Source organism: Lepidochelys kempii, chromosome 8 (assembly GCF_965140285.1).
Source record: "Lepidochelys kempii isolate rLepKem1 chromosome 8, rLepKem1.hap1, whole genome shotgun sequence".
NCBI classification, from domain to species: Eukaryota; Metazoa; Chordata; order Testudines; family Cheloniidae; genus Lepidochelys; species Lepidochelys kempii.
The window spans coordinates 102,426,409-102,451,387 of NC_136387.1; the positions used below are offsets into that span (position 1 = coordinate 102,426,409).

Below are 24,979 nucleotides of genomic sequence, written 5' to 3' on the forward strand. Positions count from 1 at the left end.
GGGGCAGGGGTAGTGTGCAGAGCCCCCTGGCTGCCCCAATGCAAAGGAACCATAGGGGGGACATGCCGCTGTTTCTGGGAGTTGCATGCTTCCTGGCTGGAGCTCGAGGACCAGATTAAAATGTCTGGAGGGCTGGATGTGGCCCCCGGGCTGTAGTTTGCCCACCCATGTACTAAACTAAAAGTTTATTTATGGCTTGCATGTTGTTTAAAAGAGTCCTCTGAAGCTATTACACTTCCCAGGGTTTACATTAGTCATGTCTCCACTCTAGAGATGCTACATATGATCCCACAGTAATACCTTTGCATTTTGAATACAATAAACTCCTGACACACAAACTGAATTCAGTCAGGTTTGTCCAGGAGATTACAGAAACTTGCCATATTTGTCACACTGTGCCTCCGAACGCCACTTACAGATTCACCGAAAGCACCTCCCTCCCTGTGTGTCATCTTGCAGTTCTGTGGTGGTGATATCATGCCAGGAGACTTCACTCTCATTGTTATAGGCCAGTTTCCCCAGCTGGTGTAAACTGGCCATAGGTCCATTGATGTAAATGGAGCTACCCTGATTTACATCAGCTGAGGATCTGGCACTTCATGTGCAGCCTGGAGTTAGAAACCTACAAATCCAACCAGGCAACATAGGGGGAAAGTTCTGCCTCATATTTAGAGTAGGGTACTGGGAGTCAGGACTCTGGGGTTCATTATTCAGGGCCTGCCATTCACCTGCTGTGTGACTTTGGTCACCCGTTCTGGAAGTAACAGAGTCAGTAGTGGTTCTGGTACATTGCTCGAAGCATGTCTAAACAAGAGAGATCCTCCTATGGTGATTACTTATGGGGAGCTGCTGAGGCTCCTCCGGAACAGGAGCAGTTTGCCTGCTGGGGCTGCTGCCTGTTGATGGCAGCACATGTGCTTGCCGGGCCCGTGAATTTATTAGCAAACTCCACCCCCATTGTCCATGGCGCACAGGAATATATTAGCATGGGCACTGCTACGTGCCTGAGAGCTGCATGCATACCCTTGTGCAACGACCGGGCTGATGCAGCTGTCACTTAAGGCAATGGAAAGCGCCCGTTCCTTTCGGCAGGAGCTGGCTCAAGTCCAAGAGCAGCTTGTCCTCCTTCTCCTGCAATGTGTGCAACGCCCCTCCATGACCCTTTGTTTCCCTTGCCTGTCAGCTCAAGGAAGAGCAGGACTTGAGCCAGCTGTACAATGGGCTCCCCCTCGCAATGTGGAGGCATCAGCCGCCCAGGACCCCCCCGACCCTGGTTTCTAGACCTGTGGCTCTTTAGAAGTGCAGCCTTGTAGTGTCCCTATGGAGGAGGGTGCCAATAAAGTAGCCAAACAGGAGCATCTGCAGCCTCTGTGCCTCCAAGGGTGTGACTGAAAATCCAGGGACTTCAATGGGATTTGGATCAGGCTCAAATAATGGGGCGGGAGGGGGAGTCTCTAAATAACCTGGCACTCTAGGGGCCACTGCTGGGGTGAGGGTCAGATCCAGGGTCTGCGGATCCCCTGCCAATGGTACACAGGAAGGGTTGGCTATTGCAGTAGAGGCTCTGGAATAGGGTTGGGTGAATAACGGATTTTTTGGGTTCATTGGCAATTCTGAAAAAAAAAATATTTCCAAACTTTTGGCAAATAGAAAAATCAAAGCAGATTTCATTTCAGGCGGGATTAAGTGCCTGGGTTGACTTGTCACCAACATTTTCATTTTGACTTTGAGCATTTTAAACCTTTGTAATTAACAAAAATGAAAGGAAATTTCAAAACGAAAAGTCATTTTGAATTGAAAAATCAAAATGTTTTGTTTAAAAAATGTCAGGTTCCCCCCCCCACAATTTCTTTTGTAGGGCTTTTGTGGGGCTTCTTAAAACGATTTTTGTTTTTTTCCTGACATTGACACACATTTGTGAAATGTTTTGGTCTTGCTGAATCCGCTTTTTTCTCTGAAAATTTCACCCAGCTGTAGTCTGGACCAGTCTGCTGCTTGGAGGAGTGGCAAATTCTGCTTGTATGTGAACTGAAGCCACCAACGTACTTCTCATAGCACCTGATGTTCAGTTGATAGCAATCTGGGATGAATCTGAGCTAGTAATCTAGAGGTGAAAACATCCATACCCCACCTCCATGTCCACTGAATTTTCCTCACCCATCCAATCCTGAAAAGTCCCTCAGAACGGGAAAGAAGACAAGCTTTGATTTCAAGCCTTGTTAGTTGTTGAAACAAAACAGCTTGAACGTATATGAAATGCAAGCTACTCCCAGGCAATGCAGAATGCCCCAGTGGAAACATCAGTCCACTCACTTAAATGGATTGCAGAGAAAATAGGGCCAGCCATTGAATCCTCTGTCGAGATGGAAATCCCGCTGATATTCTTGTAAGTTCACATGTTGCGGGTATTGAACGGGGCCAGTCGTTCTTTCTCCACCAAGGGTTTCTGTGGCTGGGGCATCTTTGCAGACCACTGGGGTAGATAATCATTGGTAAACAGACCTCTGCAAACGAAGATGGGCTCAGTCCTGCAAGGTGCCTCAACTCCCGCTGATGTCCCGCTGAGAGAAGGAGACTCTCACTGCAGGATCAATGGTTGTGGGGTTGTGTGGGGGAACAAAGCAAGCCATGAATTTTCATTTATAGTATAGGACATAAAAGAGGAGCTTGTCTCTGCAAGAGGCTCAGGAATACTTCACAGCCTGGAAACCGTAGTAAAAACATTCAGCTGGCCTTGCAGATGTGTAGTAATGCAGCGAATGTTTGGGTGACACAGTTGTCAGATTTGTGGGTGTTTTTGTTTCTTTACTAATTTTTTGGTCAGCCACCATGATATTATGATGGTGACTCTTGGGTCTTGGAGTCAAAGTCTGCTTTGTACTATTCTCGTTACTGTGTTCCCCAGTCACAGATCTAGTCCAGAAGGTACTTCTCCAGGGATTAACTCAGGCCAGGTTTCTAGTCCCAAAGACTCCAGGGATCCCTTAAGAGCATGAAATAGTGTAAATTCCAAGGTGTTGCCATGTGTTCCACTTGACTAAGCAGCTAAAACTCTCTCCCCGCCCCTCCGGAGTAGCTCTGTCCAAGATCAGGTTTACCACCATGAAGATGATTTGGAACGAGAGAAGAGAGAAGAACTTCAGAAGCGAAGGAGGTGAGATTGAGAGACCACGGTGCTGTTGAGTTTGCAGTCAGCCTCTGAAAGGAAGTGCTCTCCCACAGTGGCGGATTAGCCACTGGGCCAATGGGCCCTGTGCCCAGGGGTTCCAGACAATCTGGGGAGGCCCCCGGAAAAATGGGCCCTCCGAACCCTGACCTGCTCCGCCCGCCCACCTGGCGCTCCTGCCAGGGTGTGGCATTGGAGCACGGGGGGCTTGCCCCACTCTGCCCACCCACCTGGCACTCCTTCTGGGGAGTGGGACAAGCCGATATGCACTGCCCCGCTTCCCGGCAGGAACGCTGGGCGGGGTGGGGGGAAGGGGGAACAGAGCAAGGCAAGCCTCCATACCCTGGCCCCATTTCCCCACTTGCTCTGGCCCAGGGCCCCACAAACCCCTAATCCGCCTCTGCTCTTCCATGTGTGACATCAAAGGCAACACCTCCGCAGTGCAGGCAAGCTGACGATAGCTGCCCAGTGACTGGAACTCCAGACTCTTGTCTTGGCACTTCTTGCCCTCAGCGCTCTGCCCAAGAGAGACCACAGGGGGCACTGCTGCTTGCTACTGAGTTGTCCTAGCAGGGCTAGGTGGGGTCCAGGACTCGAATCAAGCAACACCCAAGTTGCTAGAGAGTGAAATCCCTTGTCTGATATCGTTCTGTGGCCTAGGGGCCATTCATATTACAACCCCACCTTCCCTGCAGGAAGGGAGAATTATTTAAGCAGGAACTCAGTGTTATTCAATGGAATTCACCCTGTGGGAATGTGTTATACCTCCTGATCCAAATAAGCCAATCATGCCTCTTTTAATGATCTACTGTGACTTTACCGGCTGAAGGATGGCCCACTGGTCAGGGAATTAGACTAGGGCTTGGGACACCTGGCTTCAAGTTCCTGTTCTACCACAGACTTCCTACATGAGCTTGAGCATCACTTAGGCCCAGATCCTTGAAGGGACCTAGGCACTGAGCCCAGTGGAGTGCTCAGCCCCCAGCTATATTACGTATGGGCAGAGCCAGGTGCTTAAGGAAGGGGTTTTCAGAAGCTGGTCAGCTAAGCAGGGAGGCACCTAGCCCATCCTGGAATGAAATGCCAGGGAAGGAAGAGGAGAGGCTCGTAGGCATCTAAGCAGCTGACGTGGTGCAAATGGGCGTTGGGTGGATCCCCCCTTCGGGGAGGCTAGGCCCCAGCTCCACTCCTTCTGCCCACGCCTCCCCACTGGGGCGGAGCCCTGAGGCCCCCCCAGTCCCTCCACAGCTGGAGCCCCGAGACCTCCTGCCCCCCATGCGACCAGAGCAATGAGCTCCACCCCTTCCTGGAGAAACTCTGAGCCCCTCCCCACTTGCCTGGAGGAGTGCCATGTGTCCCCTCCCCACCCCAGCCCCCAAACCACCTGGGAAAAGCCACAGCAGTGTCTCTTCCTGAAGAAGAACCTGAGTTTTGATGATGCCCCATGCAGGTTCCAGGGTGGTGAGAAGGTAGTATCGGCTACTCAGCTTCCTGGGTTCATCGGTAATCTCTCTGGAATCCAGGGAGATTACTGATGAACCCAGGAAGCCGAACAGCACATACTGCCTGCTCAGACACCCCGGAACCTGCATGGGCATAATAAAGCAAAAACTTCCCCCACCAAACCTGCAACCGGGGGTCCGGCAGAGCCTCCCCTGGCCTAGTATACCTGCCTCCCATGGCTGGTGCACCTGGCTGAGGGGCCAGAGATAGGCGCCTCCTTCAGCTCAGGATCCTCAGCCGCAGGCTCTCTGTTAGAGTCACGCCCCTGAGCCAGGTCAGCTACTTAGGTAGCTCATGCCCTAGGCACCAAGTGTCTTTCTCTTCTCATGCTCAATACTTCACTGACCCACACCCCTACATTTCCCTGTGCCCCCAGCTGTCTTTTGTGGAAGTACTGTGCTCACCCCACCCCCCACCTATTGGTGGCCTGAATTTGGCTTGCTTGCGTTAGGGGGCAGGCAAATAACAGATCTTGGCTGTGCTCAGAGCATGCCTACAGGATCGGGCCCCACTGGTGAGACAGATGTTTCCCCACCTCATTTGAGAATCCCACTTCAGGGCCTCTAGGGCATCAGCATGAGGGAGGGCTCTGAGTAGCTTGTTAGCTGTGGGATGGTGTCAGGGCATAGGTGGAAATGTAGGTGCCCTGTGGCAGTGTTGAAAATGTCAGTGGTACCCAAATGGTGGACTTAGGCACCTCAAGGCCTTTAAGGATCTGGGCCCACCTCCTCAAAGGTAGCCACTGGTTTCGGGTGTCTTTATTCTTAGGTGCTTGACTTGACCCTTTGGGCCACATTTTCAAATTTGCTGAGCACCTAGATTCATAGATATTAAGGTCAGAAGGGACCATTATGATCATCCAGTCATCCAGCTGCAACAACCATCAACTCCAGCTGGAGTTTTAGGTGCTCAGCAACTCAGTAAATCAGGCTCTAGGGGACTCAAGCTGTGCATCTCCAAACGGCAAGTGTTGGCTTAAATTCACTGACTTTGATGAGTTTTGAATCAGAACTTTATTTTGTGAGCTGTTCCAGTGATCACAGCTGAGCTGCTCTTGGAGTTAAGTACTACTGAGTGTGAGTGGGGTGGGGTGCAGGATTTGGCTTTTGATTGCTGCTTACCCTTCATTGGTGGGCTGTTCCTTTAGTGCCAATTTATCAGTGGTCATATTTGCGGATGATGAAAGAAGACGACAAAACCAATCTAGAATAATCTAGAGTGTTTTGAGCAGCCCGGGCTGCTCCATCATGTATCTAGTGTATATCTGCCTTGTATATGGAGGGGATAGCCATGTAGTAAGTTGGAAAGGCATGTGATAAACCATGTGACTGCTTGATAAATAATCTTACGAGATGCCAGTGTGATTGTTGATGTCACATCATAATTTGATATGACACAGCATACTATGTACTACTATGACGGATGTGTCATGAAATTATGTAAAAATATTAACTTTATAACTGTAATACGGAACTTTAATAACTTTATTAACTGTAATACCGAATTTGGCGGGGGGGAGGGGAGCTGGGGGGGGGTGCTGGGAGAAAGACGTGAAAATGAAATTTCAAAATTGTTCCAAAAGGACAAGTGACAGATTTTATTATAAACTTGTGTAGCTCTAGAGTTTAAAGAGCCTGTGTTCAGCGCTGTACAAATAGATAACAAAGCGAGCATTCCCTGTCCTGAAAAGCTCATGGTATCAGTCAAAGACAAAAGACAACAGCCAGGGGAACAGAAGGTCACAGTGAGAAGGCATTGAGAAGATCCGGGCTCTGATGATTAGCAGAGGTCATAGCCAACCAGCTGCTGAAGAAGAACAAGGAGGTGTCTGTAGAGTAAGAAAGCTCTGTGGCCCTGATAAAGGGGCCTGTAAATGGGTTGGCCGCCCCCAGGCACCCTCTTATGGGCAGGGTGCCTCTGCCCTGTCCTTTTCTTTATCCTCCCTCTTCCAGGTCCTTTTAACCAGACACCACATGCTTGCTCATCCAATAGGCGCCCTTGTTGGGTCTGGGTTTATTAATGTAAGAATGGCCCATACTGGGTCAGACCAATGGTGCATCTAGCCCAGTGTCCTGCCCAACAGTGGCTGGTGCCAGATGCTTCAGAAGGAATGACTAGAATAGGGCAATTATTGAGTGATCCATCCCCTGTTGTTCACTCTCAACTTCTGGCAGTTAGAGGCTTAGGACACCCAGAGCATGGTGTTGTGTCCCTGACCATCTTGGCTAATAGTCATGGATGTAGCTGTTCTCCAGGAGCTGATCTAGTTCTTTTTTGAACTCAGTTAGACTTCTGGCCTTCACAACATCCCCTGGCAATGAGTTCTACAGGTTGACTGTGCGTTGTGTGAGGAAGTACTTCCTTATGTTTGTTTTAAACCTGCTGCCTATTAATTTAATTGGGTGACCCCGAGTTCTTGTGTTATGGGAAGGGGTAAATAAAACTTCCCTCTTCACTTTCTCCACACCAGTCACGATTTTATAGACCTCCGTCATATTCCCCCTTAGTCGTCTCTTTTCCAAGCTGAAAAGTCCCAGTCTTATTAATTTCTCCTCATATGGAAGCTGTTCCATCCCCCTCTTCAGACAAATTAACTATGAAGCAAAACTCCAAGGCCCAAGAGTCTGTTCCAGGGCCTGGCTCTGACCTCAGAGCCTGAGTGAGCGAGAGGGTTCCTTCACAGGCTCCATTTAGCACTTCTTAGGAGGTAACCCACTCTGGGGTTTGGCTGGCAGGTGCCCTGCTCAGAGCTGACTTCCCCTTCAAGAAAAGCTTCAGCTCTCTTATAAGGAACCCCAGCTGCGTCCGGTTCCCTCCCCACGCCCGGTGTCTCTGATTGGCTCATTTAACAAACCTGCTCCAGGCGTCAAGTCTCCCGCAGGCAGCTCCCTCTCATGCCCTTTGCTCTCTCCCAAGGTCCCTGGGTAATCCCTCCACATAATGAGTGAGCAGTTACATTCTTTCTTCTTTTCCTCCTCCTACAGGAAATTCAAGGCAGCGCAAGCCCAGCGATCATCTCACCAATGCCATGTGTGCTCAGTAAGGTGCGAGATCCCCTGGGAGACTTGTATCAACATGTTCAGCGAAAAAAGCAGCACCTCTTTGTCCCAGAAACCTAGCCAGAGAAAGACCAGGCCCCAGGGGCTCCCATCCCCTGCTCTCTGCTGCGCCTGCGGACTTTGCATCATGCTTGCCGGGATCAACATCACCCTGGTGGGAGCGTTTGCTTTTGGGACTTTCCTCCCCATGAACAACCCCCCTATCATCATTGGACCCATCCTGCTGGTGGTTGCTTTCACGTTTTTCGGGGCCTGCTGCATCTGTAGCCGGAGACCACCTGCCCATGGGTCGAGAAAATCCAAGCCAGGTTCCAACATCGGTCTCATCAAACCCGGCAACATGACCTTCGAGATAGAAACCAGCGAGCACACGGTTCAGGACACCACCGCTGTGCAGTTGAGCCCAACCAACTCACCTGTTTCCTCCAGAAAGTCCACGCCCGTCCATGAGAACTCCAAGACCTGCAAACTCTTCACAATGGATGGCAACGGGCCGGTGGCAAAATACACAGCAGGAGGGGAGTCAATTCAGCTGAACTTGCCCAGAGACCTTATGACATCCTAAGTCAAGTCAGAGTGGTTATTAGCAGCCAGGTGGGCACCACAGTTGGGCATGCCATGATCAGATGGATACAGCCGTTAGGAAGCAGCAAGCCTATGAAATCCTTTTGTGTGGCCAACTGATATGCTGACATCTTAAAAACCAGTTAAGAAAGGAAAGGGATGACATGGTAATTGGAAACGGTGGTGAGAAATTCCAGCTTTTTTCTGGAATGGGCGCATTTATTTAATGTGATTAGAAACAATGTTGTAACGAGGAATCGATGTGGCCCAGCTACTGGGAAATTAGAGATCTTCTTTTGGAATTAATTCATTTCTTTAGTGCAACTTTAAAAAAAAAGTAAAGTCATGATTAGAATTCAATGCCACAGAGTGCTAACAAATTACAGGTCTCTCTTTTTGGAAGGGATGCAGTTATTTAATGTAATAAAAATGACCAGTGCAGTAATTAGATATTGATACCACCTAGTTGCTGGGAAATTACAGATCTTTGAGACGAGGCTTTTGGGGGTTTGAGGAAGAATAAATTTACTTTAATGCAATTAAAGTGCAACACAAAAATGTAACTTCCACTTTTTATCCTGTCTCAACCTTTCCTTTCTTTTTTGACTTCCACTCTAACTCTAGCAGCCAGCAGATGTCAAGTGCAGCGGGTAGCGTCAGCCGTCTTTCCTCCTGCATAATTTAGATTCTGCTCTGAGTCCTGCTGTCTAACACGCCACATCGCTTGAAAGGTCAGCTGTGCTTGAGTATGTAGAGGCTGCAGGTGATTGGTTTAGCCAGGCCTTGCGATGGGTGGAGAGTATCAGAAGGGGCAACCCATAGACCTACTGGAAAAGGAATTGGAGTCATGTGGAAAGAGGTTCCACTGAGCAACAGCAATGGAGCGAGATAAGATGATGCACGTGAACCCCCTTTGAGGGGAACTTTGGACCTGGATTGGACATGTCTACTTAGAGTCAGCGTTTATTCGGGAATGAAAATAACCATATTGTCTTTATTGTTAAAGCTGGTGGGGAATTTTTCAGTGCATTGGTTTCAGTGAAAATTTCTTAAGGAAGGTTTCTCAGGTCCAGGATGGAATTTCTGGTGAGGGAGAGACCAGAATAGCCCTCACCTGGGATGTTGGGGAACCAAGTGCAAGTCCCTGATTTGGAGCAGGGACTCGACACTGCATTTCCCACATCCCAGGCAGGTGCCCTGACCACCAGGTTACTGGTTATTCCATGGGCTCTGTCTGGCTTGTGGTTTCTCCAGCCAGCCCTACTTGCCAGAAGACAGACCAACTGATCTAGAAGATGACCAAAGGGATCTGCATCTCCTCTCTTTAAATGACTGTAAATCCCACTGACATTGATATGAGCTGTGTGTGTACAGTAAGAGGAGAATATGTTCCCTTAATAAGGGTACCATGGTTCCCTGTGTTGTAAGGCATTGGGAGGGTGGAAGGGATATTTGCTGGAGAGGACCCTGAATCTATGGAAGGGAGGAAGTGGTGTCCATGCTGCCTGCTGCTGTGTTTGAAAGGTTTCCATCTGACTCTGGATGCTCAGAACTTCCTGGATTTGGGAATAGGATGGATCTTGTAGCAGGTAGAAAAACATTGCTGGGGAGCAGCTGCTGAATGCAGCCTGCTTCCTTCTGACACACAATTCAATGGAAGGTAATGCCACGGTGAGCAGCATTAATCTGGGCTCCTTGCAGTCCACTTTTCTTGGAGGTGAGCAGAGCACGGTGCAGCAGAGGATGACAGAACTGTACTCTAGAAATGAAGGGTCTGCAGGATGTTTTAGAGGTGGGGGTTGTAGCTCCTTTTGCTCACTGACAGTATTGCCAACCCGAAATGTTCAAAAATCAGGAGTCACATCTGCTCCAAATCACGAGAGTGGCTCAGACAGCATGAGATTATTTTAACAAATAATTAACGTTGGATTCTGTTTAATCACCTTCTGGGCTTTAAGCCTTTGAGAGACATGTTCTCAAGTTTTTGGTTTTTTTTCCATAACCAAGAGAAAGAGACAGACTTTTTTTTTTTAAAAGAAAGCTGAGATTCTCACATATTCACATGACTCCAGGAGCTGGGACTTTCAGAAAAACATCAAATAGTATGAGACAGATATTACTATCTTGAGAGTTGACAACATTGCATTAATGTCCAGGTTCCATGGGATTTTGAGCTTGCCAGATCTCCCTCCTAAGGGAAGCATTTCATGTAATCTCTGAGAGTTTTCTAAGACCTCCTTTCTCAGTGAGGGATAGTGATGTGTCTTGTCTTTTGCTCTTTACACAACATACTTAATATGGAAAGACACAGGCCAAATAACTGCATTTACTATGTTAGAGTGAGTCAGGAAACGGGTTTTTCCATGAACATTTTCAAGTTTTCAAAAAAAAAATTCTGTCCTGAAATGGGACAAAAAGTAAAAATCTCAACCATTTTCACAATCTGAACCCTCCCCACCCCCCAACAACTGGTTGGATCAATCAAAATATTTCATTTAGATTGTGATCATTTTTATACTTCCAAAATAATAATAATTAGCTTAAAATTTGATACAAAAAGTCATTTTGAATGGGAAAACCGGAATCGTTTTTCTTTAGGAAATGCCAAAATGAAAGCTTGCAACAATTTCAAACCTTTATTTAAAAAAAATCAAATTGAAAAATTTGTCAAAACCAACCACTGCCCATGAAAATTTAAAATTTTGATGCATCGGCATTTTCCTATGGAAAAAACGTTCCCTGCAAAATTCACAGCCAGCTCCACTGAACATAAAGAACGGCCATACAGGGTCAGACCAAGGGTCCATCTAGCTCAGCGTCCTGTCTCCCGACAGTGGCCAATGCCAGGTGCCCCAGAGGGAGTGCACAGAACAGGGAATCACCAAGTGATCCAACGTATATAACATGTCAGGCCTAACCACATACCTATGCTGTGGCAGAGGTATGGTAGCTACAGAAATATGGAAGACAATGAGGGCTCAATAATTATTTAAAGGACCACTATCCTGTTCCTACTCTATTAGTATCATAGAAATGTAGGGCTAGAAGGGACCTCAAAGGTCATCGAGTCCAGCGCTCAGGCATGGACCTGGGGCTTTAAGATCAGTGGCCTTGGAGGAGCATTTGCTGCTGTAGTTTTAATTGAGGAGCAAATCTAGCATTATGGCATCTGCACATTTATGGGACTATCACAGAGGCCAGAGCTTTTCCAACACCACCCCTGCACCCCCTTCCCTTTTATTTCCTCTGTTTCTCCTTAAGCTCATTGTTACATTCTCCTGCCTTCTCAATCTAGTTTCTGTTCTCCGGGACCTTATTTTGAAACGTGTCGCGTTGCTCCAAAGAGGGAAGAACCCATATGTCCATCACTTAGATGAGTGAAGTCTTCATCTCCCATGTTGGCCCCGCAAAGCCAGCTTCATTTGCTGCGTGTCAGACCATCCCATCCTCAAATTATTTCTGGCTCTCCCTGCAGAGCCTCACTTTCGGCCTGTTACATGGCTAGCAACCCAGCTGCAATTTGCACCCTCCTTTGTCCTCCTCCAGTTGCATCAATTACTGGTGGCTTTCCTGGTGTTTTATTGTGCGGTAATGCCAATCCCCAGTGCCACTAAAATATGGGTGCTATTCAGTGCTGTTAATTCAGCTAAGAGAGGATTTTCAGGTCACAGATGGAGCTGAATCCATTTCCCTTTGTACACCTAGGCAAAGGAAGCTGTGTCAGTGGTCCCCCCGGGACACGGTCCTGCTCAGAACAGCAAGCCAACAAAACCAAGGTGACAAGAAATGTACCATGCTGTGCCATGCAGCCAGCTATTAGCGCTGCAAACTAGCTCTTCCAGATGACGGGGCCGTGCCGAGGGGCCGCCGGTCCCCTAATGTTGTGCACAGCACACACCAGTAGGGGGCAGCGCAAGTTGCAGCCATGGGATTCCAAGAGGGCTGCCTACGTTGCATTTCGCAAGCCAGCAGCCAGCAGGGAAGCCGTTTTCAACAGGTGCCCGTCCAGCCTCATCCAAAGCCCATCGTGCTCAATGCAAGGCCCCCTCCACACACGTCAATGGATCAGGCTTTTCATGAGCAGGAGGTAGAGTAAGGAGGGAAGGGGAGAGAGAGCAAAGGGGAAGAGAGCGCCCTCTACTGGTGAAATTGACTGTAACCGCTGCATGTGAGTTACAGGTGCCATGTAGTGGTTCCACTTACAGACCATGCTGCGATCGTGGGGAGGAACATGCACGTGTCCCACGCACCCCCTCAGAGCTGCCGCTGAGTACCCCAGCACAGCGTGTTGCTGTCAGGGTTCGAATGTGTCAGTCGGATTCCTTAGTCTGTGCTAACTCCCATGGGATCTGCAGTCCCGCCACCCCTATTCTCCTGGGCATTGGTTTGGTTGGCCTGGGCTGGGGAACGCCGGCCTTCGAAGGGTTAAGGTGAGCACGGTGCACTTTTCTCTCGCAAAACCGATCAGCCCTGGGAACAGACCCATTTGTGTTTTTCCTGCCAGCGCTCTGTTCTCTAGAGGGGACGGGCAGCAGCCTAGGTGAGTCCCTCACTTCACGGGATTTTCAGAGGAAGTCAGCACCTATGTAACTTCAAGAGTTGTTAGGCAGAAGAGAGAGGAAGTATTTGGGGCCCGATTGAAAGCACACTGAAGCCACTGGAAAGACTCCCGTGGAGTTAATGAGTGTTGAATCAGGACCTTGGTGAACATTGATTTGGAGGTCTTTCTAAGAGCAGGGATGAGATTGGAGGAAGCCACTTCCTATCATTTCTTGTTCACTGGATTATTAATAGGCATGTGCCAATTGTCATGAATGGACCCCAGCACTTTACAGAACAAAGAATAAAACACAGTCCTGGTCCCAAAGAGTTTTGACTAGGATTTTCAGCCAATGACAGTTGGGCGTCATTCAGCGGTAGGTGTGAACTGAAGAACTGGATGTCAACCATATCAAGGCATAATTCCATTGCAGTTTAATTTAGACCGTACTGACTCTTGGCAGATTACTCCTCCCCCTGCAGCAATTAGCTGCATGCGGAATTCAAAATAGATCCGTTTTCCATGTGAATGGATTAACTAAGCAAGATTACAGCAGGGCTGACGGAAGGAGACAAAGCAAACAGATTAGCAGGTGCAAAGCATGGAACTTTCTTTATCTGGTGTCAAGCACGGACAGGCCCATCTAGTCACCATCATAAGGTTGGTAGGGCATGATACATGGGGTGGGTGCTGATAGCAGTGGAAACGGGGACAAATTCATAGGCCTCTGATAGAGACCCAAGGGAGGCCATTGAGTCAATAGAAGCCACATGAGTTTCAATAGCTTTGGATATACAGAAAAGCCTAGCGTGCTGGAAATACTATGCTGCTTTCGTTTAGTCTGGCCACTGACTTAGCACTTGGACTGCAGTCGGCTCTGGAATAATTCCAACACCAGGGTCTGCATAACTACCGTCCAACAATAGTCTTGCTATAGCAACTGCCCTTATAGCAGGCTGTTGCAGATGGGAAGGGATGGTCCAGAGGTCAGGACCCTAATGTGGCACTTGGAAGACCTGGGCTCAATTTCCTGCTCTGCCACAGACTTCCTGTGTGACCTTGGACAAGTCATGTAGCTTGTCTGTGTCTCAGTTCCCCATCTGTACAGTAAGGACGATAGATCTTTCCCAAAGCACAGGGGTGTGTAAGGACAAATACATTAAAGATGGAAAGGTGCTCAGCTGCTACAGGGATGGGGGCCAGATAAAGCACCCAAGATAGAAAACTGGGTGGATCCAAACACTCCTGAGCTCTGGGAATGTTTGAATCTGCATGTGGCTTTGTGGCTCAGGCCTAGCGCCATATGATATATTTTGGAGTTAACGTCCTTGGTAAGATCTCAGACATCCAGTTGATTGTATTTAATATCTCTACAGCAAATTCCCCTTTGGCACATGAGATCTGATAGTCTGGGCTAAAAATTTCCATCAGTTTTGGTTGCTGTTCTGTTGATACATTTAATAAGGCAAAATATCCATCTGCAATTGATTGGATCCCAAACACCAAGCTACCAAGTCTTCTTGGAACATCACCCCATGGCCTAAATGTATTTCATGGGGTTGTTTTGTTGTTCAGATCAACGCAGTTATTGGGATTGTTTGCCCCAGATACTTGGGGCAGACAAATTACAATGTCAACCAGTATATTATACTTCTCCCTCTTCCCGTTTTCAAAAAATGAATAATCTCATTGGAGGGTGTATTTTGGATCAAGATCAGCGTTGTGAAATGTATCATACAAGGTGTCACGGGCAATAAAGTGGAAGCCGGTTAGGGCCTGCTACTAATCCCATAGAAGCGAGTGGCAAAACTCTCATGGACGTCAATAGGAGCATGAGCAGCTTAGTGTTTTCTTATTTGTCCATATTGCGGTAGTGCCTAGAAGCCCTACCCAAGAATCAGGGTCCCATTGTGCTCGGAGCTGTACACACATGTAATGCAGAGATGGTCCCTGCCCCATGGTAAAGTTAACTTTACAATCTAGGTACAAGACAAAAGGCAAATGCAACAAACAGCATGGGGAGGGGGACAAGGGAACAGTGAGACAATGGTGTCCCTAGTCTCTGTTTGCCAGAAGCTGGGAATGGGTGACAGGAGATGGATCACCTGGTGATTACCTGTTCTGTTCATTCCCTCTGGGGCACCTGGCCCTGGCCACTGGCGGAAAACAGGACATTGGGTTTGATGGACCGTTGGTCTGTCCCATTATAGCTGTTCTTATGTTATGTTCTAATGGTACCTTCATGCTGAGGGCCCATATGTTTCTGACCCAATGACCTGTCGTTATCTAGCTGCTGCACTCTGTAGTGAGCTGTGACATTGTTTGTGTAGACATGTTGTTTGTGGGGTTGGGGTGGAGGGAGGGACATCGCTGCTATGTTCTTCTGAAGCATTTAATGTCCTGCTTATCTGCTGTCCACGTCCATCTGTCTGCCTCCGTGATGGGCTGTGAATAAATCATTTGTAAATCTGAGCATCCTTCTTGCACTGCAGAAGACAAGGAGATTTTTTGTGTGATTCCAGATGGACTTGCTGATGTGAAGGTTGATTTTTTTTTATTTATTTATATGTACGTGAAATGTGGAATCTGGAAAAGAGAGGCACATTAAAATATGGATGATTGCTCTTTTCTCCTTTTGGAGGCGTCTGCCATTTCCGTCCTTTTCCTCCCATGCAGCAAGTTCTTCGTCAATCTTTTATAGTATCACGAGGATTGACGGCGTCTCTTCCACTAGATCAGTACCTTTTTCTCTGTGTGCTCTGCAATGGACTTGCTGATGTGAAGGTTGATTGCAATGTTCTTGTTCATTTCCTATCGGGTAATTAACAGTTGTGCAGGAACAAACTTCCATAAGAGATCAGATGTGTCCAAATCTTCCTTTTTTTGAAACCATTGCATGATGCTCCCGGTTAAACAACTGTTTTCCCCAAACAACCACGTGCCAAGGCTCCCAATGCAGATGGAGTCAAGTACTGAACCCAAGTGCTGGAAGCAATTGATTTGCAAGGAGAGGGTGAATCACAGAATCATAGAAATATAGGTCTGGAAGGGATCTCAAGAGGTTTTTTAGTCTGTCCCCCCATAGTGAGGTAGGATTAAGTATACCTAGACCATCCCTGCCTGATGTTTGTCCAACTTGTTAAAAAAACCATCAATAATGGGGATTTCACAACCTCCCTAGGTAACCTGTTCCAGTGCTTACCGACCCTTATAGTTAGAACGCTTTTCCTAATATCTAACCTCAGACTCCTTTCTGAAGATGTTCTCTGCTTTCTGTCAATATCTCTTTCATCCTGTGAGGGGCTGTGATGACGAGAGCAAGAGAGATATCTGGAAAATAAATTCAAGACCCCAGGTGAGCTCATGGTTAACACCCGTGAGCCACTAGGTCCTGTGCAGGAGTTATGGCTAGGTCTTGTTCCCGTTGTTGACTCTAGGTGTGTATGTTACTGAACAAATTCTGCCCTGAGTCATACTGCACAACTCCACTGAGATCAACGGGGCTGCATACAGTGTCCTCCTGAGGGGCTGTCAACCCATGGCGTAAGGTGATATTCTATCCATCCTCTGGAAATATTGGGGCTCTCTTCCGAGGGTCAACAGAGTCTAGTGGTTTGAGCATGGGACAGGGCATCATGAACTCCTGAGTTCTAATCCCAGCTCTGACAGGGAGTCACCCTGTGGCCTCTTTCCACTCACAGCACAGCTCCCTGCCTCAGTTTCCCCACACATCAAATGGAAATAATCATAATTTCCTTACCTCCCTGGGGTGATGCGAAATGCAGTTAGTTAATATTTGTGTAGACCTTTGAAGATGTAAAGTGCTGTATAATTGCACTTAGTGTATTATTATTAATCCTTTGGGGAAGACAGGAATAGGCTGTACGGGGCATACATATGTGGCTGGGTGTGTTTACCCATGGAACGTGTCTGTATACAGCACTGTGTATGGGCTTTGTGCCTTCTGATTAAAGGAAATAATTTTATACCACACATAATTAACCTGTGGGCCTTATTGCCACAGGGTGCCATGGACTCTAAAAAGCTCTTAATGGGATTCAAAGCATCAGCAATTTATATGGACCTTGAGAAAATCCACAGCTACCTACATATGTGAATGTGGCATGTGATATTTGTGAGGGTGAGCATGCAGATTAACAACGGGGCGGAGATGCGTGCGTGCACATAGGTGAAGGGTATGCTGTCTTCGTGTGTGAATAGACTATATTCATGAGGATACGTGTGATGTGTGTGTGTACATGTGAATGCCCTGCTTGGGAGGGTGGTATCTCCTTTCTGCTAAGCTCCTTCTGTGCTGAGCTCAACACAGGCATCTGGGGAAGGGTGGGGGAGAGATCCGGGGAAGAATAGAGAGATTTGGGGGTTGAAAACTTGCCTAGTTGAGGAAATTCTTCACCAGGCACAACCAAAGGATTTTGGCTGGGAGGAAATGTCACCTTCCTAAGCATGAAGGAGCTGTGAAATGAGCTCCATGTGTAAAATCCCAACCTGCTTAATGCAAAGGGATTTTTTTAAGTTGCCCAAGGAAACTTTCTGGGAAGATTTTACTTATAAAAGCAGGTGAGAAGAACAGCTTTAAGATTACGGAGCAGCTTCCGGTGCCCTGCCAGGCCCTTCAGCTCACAGCTATTTCACCCTCTCTTCTCCAAACGGCAGCTGCCTTTAGAAACACTAACTTAGTGCAGCCTTTCTCCCGGTGAGTCTCTCTCCATGCGGGAAAATAAAATAGAAATATTAAAATAAGTAAATAAATATATTCCATTTAACCTGATTGTTCAGAAGAGCTGCTGCTTCGGCATTATTCCCTTATGCTGGTATGTACTGAAAGTCAAGAGAATAGAAATAAATAAGGAACTTGTATATTTGGTTCCCGAAACCCCAGTATTTATTATTCATTACAAATAACACTTGGCTATTCTACAGTGCTTTTCATCTAGGGAGCTCTAAGTCTCACTACACCTCTGTTGGAGAGATTCAGGCTATCTAGAGTAGGGATCCACTTCATATGAATAAATATTAATAGTAATAATCCATTGCTGAAATGCAGCTGTCTTGGGGGAGGAATGCAGCAGCTGTTCAATGAGATGCAGCAATGTTGCCCAACAATGGAGGTCATGATGTAAAGAAGCCGAGGGAATTCAACTGAAATTGCAGAGTGATTCGTAGGGCAGCAGCGTTTAGTTTTTACCCAGATTGGAATTGAGTCAGGACATGGGGGTTAACATCCTTGGTCAAGATCTTCAATGAGAGGAGCCTAAATCCTGATTAGGCACTTCAGTAAGTGACCTAATTTCCAAAAGCACCCAGCAAATCTCACTGATTTTCTCTCTCTTCAAAATTCTTGGCCTGTGGTATTTGTGTAAACACCCAATGCCTGAAGAAAAGATTCTTTTGGCTTTCAAAGCAGATGTATCCTACGCTCTTTGGTACAATAGAAGGTGTTGAGTTATCTCCATTGTTTGTCTTTTCTTGAGACCTAACATGGACCAAAATATGATCTGGGCACTTTGGCTTGTGGTCTTACAAGGTGCTGCTGAGTGTTAAGACCAGAGGTAAAGATCTGGAGAGAGGATGCCATTTGCAGTGTGCCCTACAAACTCCAGGAACTATGAAACATTCTTGAGTGCCCTTTACTGCCACCGTGTCTATTAACTACTGCCATACAGAGAGAGACAGAGCACGCTTCTGTGACACTGACCCAGCAAAGCACTTAAACCCGTTTCACTTTAGATACCACATTTTGAAAATATTATCTCCGACCCTTACCAAAACCACCGTGCAATATTTCCTGCCCACAGCTCAATGTGGTCCCAAAGGCAATGGGCTTGATTCCATTTTGACTTTACATCAAGGGGGAAAGAAACATTTCCATGATTAAAACCATCGCTTCGTTATTTTGATTCTCATCAGCGGCCAGCTCCCATCCCAGAACTGCAGCATGTGCTGATGTGGCACCTGGGTGTCAAGATCCCGACTAGGGCAGTGAGGACCAAGGGTCAGAGCAGGGGCAAACCTGAGGCCGGGAGGAGCAGAGGAGTTCGTAGTCGGGTTCCAGGCCAGGGTCGATACCAAAGATCAGAGTCTAAGTTAGGTTTCAAGGGTCCGAGTCAGGAGGCGAAGTCTGGATCAAGCCAAGGTCCAAGCCAGGAATTCAGGATCAAGAAGCAGGAACTGTCATGGCAACTCCAGGAGATCCACACTATTTCCTGGACACTTCCTGAAGTGGCCTTTGGGTTTATATAGTGCAGAGAGCCAATCAGGAGCCACGAGGCTGCCATCTGTCAAAACCTTGAGGTGGGACTTCCCATGGTCTATGTCCAGACCAGTGTCCAGGAAGTGGAGTGCAAATTGGTTACAGCTGCTGCTGGGTGGCACTCTGGAGATGTCAGCAGCCTGGTAGCTCTGCAGGCCTGGGTCTTAGACCTGTGGGGCCTTACACCTGGAAGCTGTTGTTGTTCAGAGAGTCTCATTCACAGCTGATCTGGTCTAGTTGCTCAGATGTCACCATCTTCCTTAGCTTGAAGGGAAGCAGTCAGAGAAATGTTTTGTAACACCCTATCCACCAAAGAGGCCCTTTGCGTCTTATTCCAAAGGGAGTTTTACTTGAGGAAAGACTTCTGGATTTGGTCCCTGAGTGAGGACACACGTTTGAAATGATATGATTGTTTAACCTGAGCGTGTACATTCAAATAGCTAGTGCAGCTCCATACAAGTTGTGGTCTTGATCAATAGCGATCATCCCTCTTTCAGGACAACAGCCATGTGGGAGCACCTGTTCCAATCCCACCCATCTCGGTATTATTATTTGCATTGCAATATCATCTAAAAGGTGCAGCTGATGTCAGGGCCCCCTCTTTTGGATACATAGGAAGAGCCAGCTCCTGGCCCAGAGATTTTACAAGCTAAACAGACAAGGGGTGGGAGAAAATAATTAGTATCTCCCAATGTCCCACTGGGGAACTGAAGGATGAGACAAACAAAGTGACTTGCCAAGCTGGGGCAGAGTTGGAAATGACCTCCCAGGTCCTAATTGACAACCTGAACTACAACAAGTCCATCATTCTTGTCCTTCTCTCATGGTTCCACCTGAGCTTTTATGATAAGGTTCATAGGATGTCCTCAGAACCATCTCAGTCCAGCCAATAAAGCTGGTGGAAAAATTCCATGCTTTGAAAATGAAAGAAGGTACATTTTTGACACTTTTTTAATCAGCTCCACTTGTCAGCCAGCCACATTGGATCCAGGCTGTTTTCCCCCTGCCCTGTTTTCCAACTGAGATGTCCCACTCGAAAGTGTCTCATCACCCTAGTTCATGAGCAACTTCATTGGACTCCCTCTGCTTGGGATATGCCAGAGCTCCTCATGTCACCCGGAGATGGTGATGGAGCGGTGTCGCCTCTGAAAGGGAGTCTAGGGGCTTTTCTATTTAAAGGGAAGTCACTGCAGCATGGGAGAGGTAGCTTCCACCCGAATCGTTGAAGAACAAAACCATTTATCTGTCTGCCTCTCTAATGGGATAGCACTATCCCTTGAAGAGCAACGTAGGTGGGGAACCCTCTCCAGGGTATAAAATCAGAGACTTAAGGGCAGGCAGGCAGTCGATGGCAGGGGCTAGTGAAGCAAAGACCTGCAGGTGCTGTGGTAACCACTTCCCGCATAGTACCAAGACCAGCCATCAGAGACGTGTCCGCAGAACAAACCATGCAGATACATTGGCAAGGCTGAGGGATGCTCCTGCTGCCTGGTAAGAATGAATTCGGTGCAGCCTACCGAGATTTCTTGCTCTCTATTGGTGCTTCCCCCCACACACACTGGTGTTCATTCAGATGCGCTTAATGATCTGTCCTAAGATGAAGAATCCACCAGCTGGTCTGACGTCCCTGGGGGAAAATCCCCGCTGAGAGTCTGTCGTGCTGCGGCATTTCACAGGCTGCACTGTGATTAATGTGGAATCTGTTTCTTTAAGAGCTACACCAGCCTGCTCTTCAGCTGGCGTAAACTAGGATAGTGCCTGTGATATCAGTTTACACCAGTTGCCCCAAATATATGTTTAGGGGGCTTGGAAAATGATGGGGGGAAAGGGTAAATGTGCATGAATATTCATTCAAATGTGTGCATGGCTGTGCTTTGGTACTGGTCATCTGTCACACTGGAGTATCACATGAAGGAGGATGGCCCAGTGGTTCTGGTGGTGACTTGGTAGACCCAGGGTTCAACTCCTTGCTCTTTCACAGGCTTCCCGTCCCTTAGTCTCTCTGCCTCAGTTTCCCCTCTGCAATGGGGACACGAGCACTTCTGTATAGCCTAGTGGTGTAGTGGGGATAAACACATTAAAGTGAAGCAGTAATGGGGACATAAACGTACCAAGTGAGCTGTAGCTCACGAAAGCTCATGCTCAAATAAATTGGTTAGTCTCTAAGGTGCCACAAGTCCTCCTTTTTTTTTTGCGAAGACAGACTAACACGGCTGTTACTCTCAAACACAGATGCTTTCCCTTTAGCAGCCTGCTATACACTTTCAGGTGTTACTTTCTGAGCTGCAATGGAAGGGGTTTGATCCCCACTGAAAACCCCAGTGTCTGTGTCTCGGTGGCTACTTGAGTTACTGGCTTGATTGGTCTTAGGGACCAATTTTCCCAGCTGTGTGCATGAAGCTGGAATTCTCAGGTGCTCTTAAATGCATTTAAAAAAATGCAAACGAATATTCGTGGATTCCTATTGTTTTCACAGTTTACCCAGCATCTCTCCTGACAGGGCTTGCGTTAGAGAAGGGTCACGCAGACTTCCAGGCCTTCCTGAGGCTTTCATGTGGAGTCTTGCCGGGGTAAGGGCTACAGCACCAGAACTGCCATTACTAAGAAGAACGTATTATTGCGGTACCTGTCTAGAGGGCAGGATCTCATTGTGCTAGGGGCTTACAGTCATAGAATCAGGTCCAGTCCCTGGGATGTCATTGGCATGACGTATGGTTCATTGCCATGTTCAGTACTGTGCGAGATCTCCAGAAGTCCAGCTTTGCCCCAAATAACTTGTGTTCAGGAAGACGGGGCTGGGGAAGGGATACATGCCCCGAGCCTCTGCTGGCCTGCGTGTTGGGTGGCTACATACTTTGTAGTCTGTGTTGTAACTGAAATGAATATATTTGAAAATGTAGAAAACATCCAAAAATATTTAAATAAATGGTACTCTATTCTTGTTTAGCAGTGTGCTTAATTTTTTTTAATCGCTCGATAGCCCTAATTAAGATACATTTAATACATTATCCCCAGTTCAGCAAGATCTAGACAGGCTCCTCTGTGCATGCCATGGAACAAATGGTTACTGGAGCAGCAAAATATTCAGTGGCTATTTATTGTGTGATGGGTGTATACTGTCCAGAGGGCTTACTGGTAGCCAAGCCCCTGGAGACTAGAGGAATTATTTTCAGTTATTACATGCACAGCTGATCTGAAGTTCAAAAAGCCCCATTAAAGCCAATGTGAGCCCCTTACACCAGAGCTGGAAGTTGGCCTGTGACTTTCACTGCTTTTCTGACTTCACCTGCCGTTGCTGAATCATTTGAAAATGAGAAAGAGAGTCTAAAATGTCTGGAATATGAACACTTTTTCAGGGAGAATTGGGTAGCTGATGGCTTTTAAGAGATTATAGGGGAACAGCAATTTCTTAAACCTGGCCTACAATTTGGTGGCTCACTCGCTAATGCCCCCTTGACTTCTAATTTAATACTCTGAAAGCCTAGCAGTTAAGGGAGATGTGAAACTTTTAGCTGACTAATGGGTGACTGAGTGCTTCGTCTGACGTACTAGGTGCATAAAAAGCACACAGAGGCTCAAAGTAAATAATAATAGGTCTTAGAAGCTGGATATTCTGTCGAGACGGACAAGATCTGCTAGTTTATTCAGTTCAACTCCAGGCCAGCATAGGCCTGATCCCAACAGTATAATTTTCTGTGCTTTTCAATCTAATTTGAAATGTCTGAGGAGATGAGGTTAGAACCATTTCCTCTGGGAGCCATTTCTGCGCTCTGGCAGATCTCCCACCATTCATAGTTGCTCTGAGCTCTTTATTCTGTGCTTTGCCAGTGTGGCTTGGTTTCCAGCTCCCAGCGCCCTGAAAATGTTGGAGCTCAGGGTACAAATGAAAATACTGGGGCCTGTTGAATTCTTTAGGGCAATGTATTTTGGAAAGGCAGCAGAGCCATGATCCACCATATGAGGGGGACAGCCGGGCTGTAGCTTTTCTTTGGCGCGTTAAGATTTGCAGCACTTCAGACCATGCCCAGAAAACAAGCCTCTTTGGGTTTGCCTCCAAACCAAGCCCCAACTGCTTTGAATATAGGGGTTCAAACCCAGCCCCCTTGTTTTAATCTGCGGGAGGGTCAGGTTGGAGTCTAGATCATTATAAATGGATGATTGTAATGAGTCACGTTGCTTTAATCCTCTGGCTTTATGTCCTCCTAAAAAACTGCCGGAGGTGGTCTCATGCTGAAATCTTGACCTTATTTTCTGGTACCAAAGATGCTGTGCTAGACAACGCTGTTTTGTGCTCGGCTCTGTGGCCCAGTGCCAGAGGCGAAGTTTTCTTTGAAATCAGGTATAAGCAGATTTTTCTCTGCTGCTGCACAGGAAGCCTGGAAGCTTCTTCTCAGACAAATTCTCCTGCGTTGTTATCTTGCTACAACAAGTGCATGATCTCTAGGAAACCTTCTTATCCCAGCCTGAGCCAAGCAAGCGTGACTCCATCATTAGGGGCTGCTATTTCCCCGCTCATTGTTACAGGCTGGGGCTTTATCCCTTCGCTGTAACTGGGCACACACTCCTGACTATTAGCTTTTCAGATGGGCTTAGTGCTCTGGAAGGGCACCATGCTAGCAGCCCCGGAGAATTTGGATTCTGCATGAAATAGGAGGGGTGGTGACTGGTTGCATAGCTATTCTGCAGATAGAGAGATTTAGTTTCCAGGCTGCGTGGTAGCTACCTTTCACCAGAGCACTGAATTCACCGGGGAAAACAAACAAACCATTGACCAGCAGCAAGAACACTGCCCTGGAGCTGGCAAACAGAGAGTCAAACTCAGGTGGAGATGTTTCCTTAGAAGAGTTCACGGGATGAGCTCACTGTTTAACAAGGCAGCATGAAAGTCCTTGGGCTCATGAATTTCTTTAAAATGTTCCATTTTTACAGGGAATTTTTCTTTCCAGATTTTGCTCTTTGTCCCCTGTGTCCAAGGGCTGTGTCTAGTGCTGAGAACAGAAGGAAGGGGAGCCTGGATCGCTGGTTTCTTGTCCCAGCTTTACCAGACAGGCAGTGACTTACTGAGGGGCCTAGTGTTACGGACCAAGATGTAAGCGGTCTGGCCTAATAGTCAGGGCAGGAATCGGGTCTCGTGAGTGGAGCAGGCGTCCAGGTTTGGGGACGAAGCCAGGGGTCAGCCCCAGAGTTAACTGCCAATTACCAGAGTCGGGGTGGAGCCAGAGTCAGAACCAGGAATTGAAGCTGAGGGGCCGAGCCAAGCTCAGATACCAAATGCCAGAGCCAAGGGTTAAGGTCAAGGTCAGAAGTTGGAGGTGGAGCCAGAAGTGGCCACTGAGGATTGGAGGCGAGGTGTAAGGGTGGGAGGAGATGCAAGGATGAAGCATGGAGCAGGAGCACCGTGGGAACAGGGGCGAAGGCAGGAGCCAGAAGCAGAGCAGGAACCAGGGACAGGGTTGGGTGTACGAAGCAGGGTCCAATGCAGTCAAACAGGAAACCCCCTTATGGTTCAGACAAACCTCCTGTTCCTCCTCCTGGTTTACATAGCATAGTTGGACCAACCGGTGGAGCCGAGCGACCCTCCAATCAGAGCTCCTGGAGTGGTACCTTGGCTGGGGTTGTAGCCCCAGTAGCTTCTCAGCCAACCACACTTCAGGAGCCATTGGGTGGAGGCCAGGATGTGGCAGCTGTCTGGGCACTCCCAGGCCAGGGTTCAAGACCCAGGACATCACACTTAGCTGGAGAGAGGCTGGTGTGATGGCTGGAAATGTTGTGGGAGAGCAAGGGAAGGTTTTGAGGCTATGGCACTGGAGTTGGCTCCAGGGGACCGGGGGTCATGCCCAGTGCACCATGCACCTCCCTCTACCCCTCACTCA

At 47.7% G+C, this 24,979-nt stretch overlaps 1 protein-coding gene across 1 annotated transcript; it reads left to right on the forward strand.

Moving 5' to 3' along the window:
- Positions 1-7,658: 7,658 nt before the first annotated feature.
- Positions 7,659-9,319, forward strand: TMEM275 (transmembrane protein 275). The gene has a single exon (XM_073358276.1). The coding sequence runs from the start codon at positions 7,745-7,747 to the stop codon at positions 8,291-8,293; it is 549 nt and encodes a 182-aa protein (XP_073214377.1). The 5' UTR covers positions 7,659-7,744; the 3' UTR covers positions 8,294-9,319.
- Positions 9,320-24,979: the final 15,660 nt, after the last annotated feature.

What these genes read in the sequence shown, in the direction of transcription:
- TMEM275 (XM_073358276.1), top strand. Translation starts at nt 7,745, where the DNA reads ATGTTCAGCGAAAAAAGCAGCACCTCTTTGTCCCAGAAACCTAGCCAG.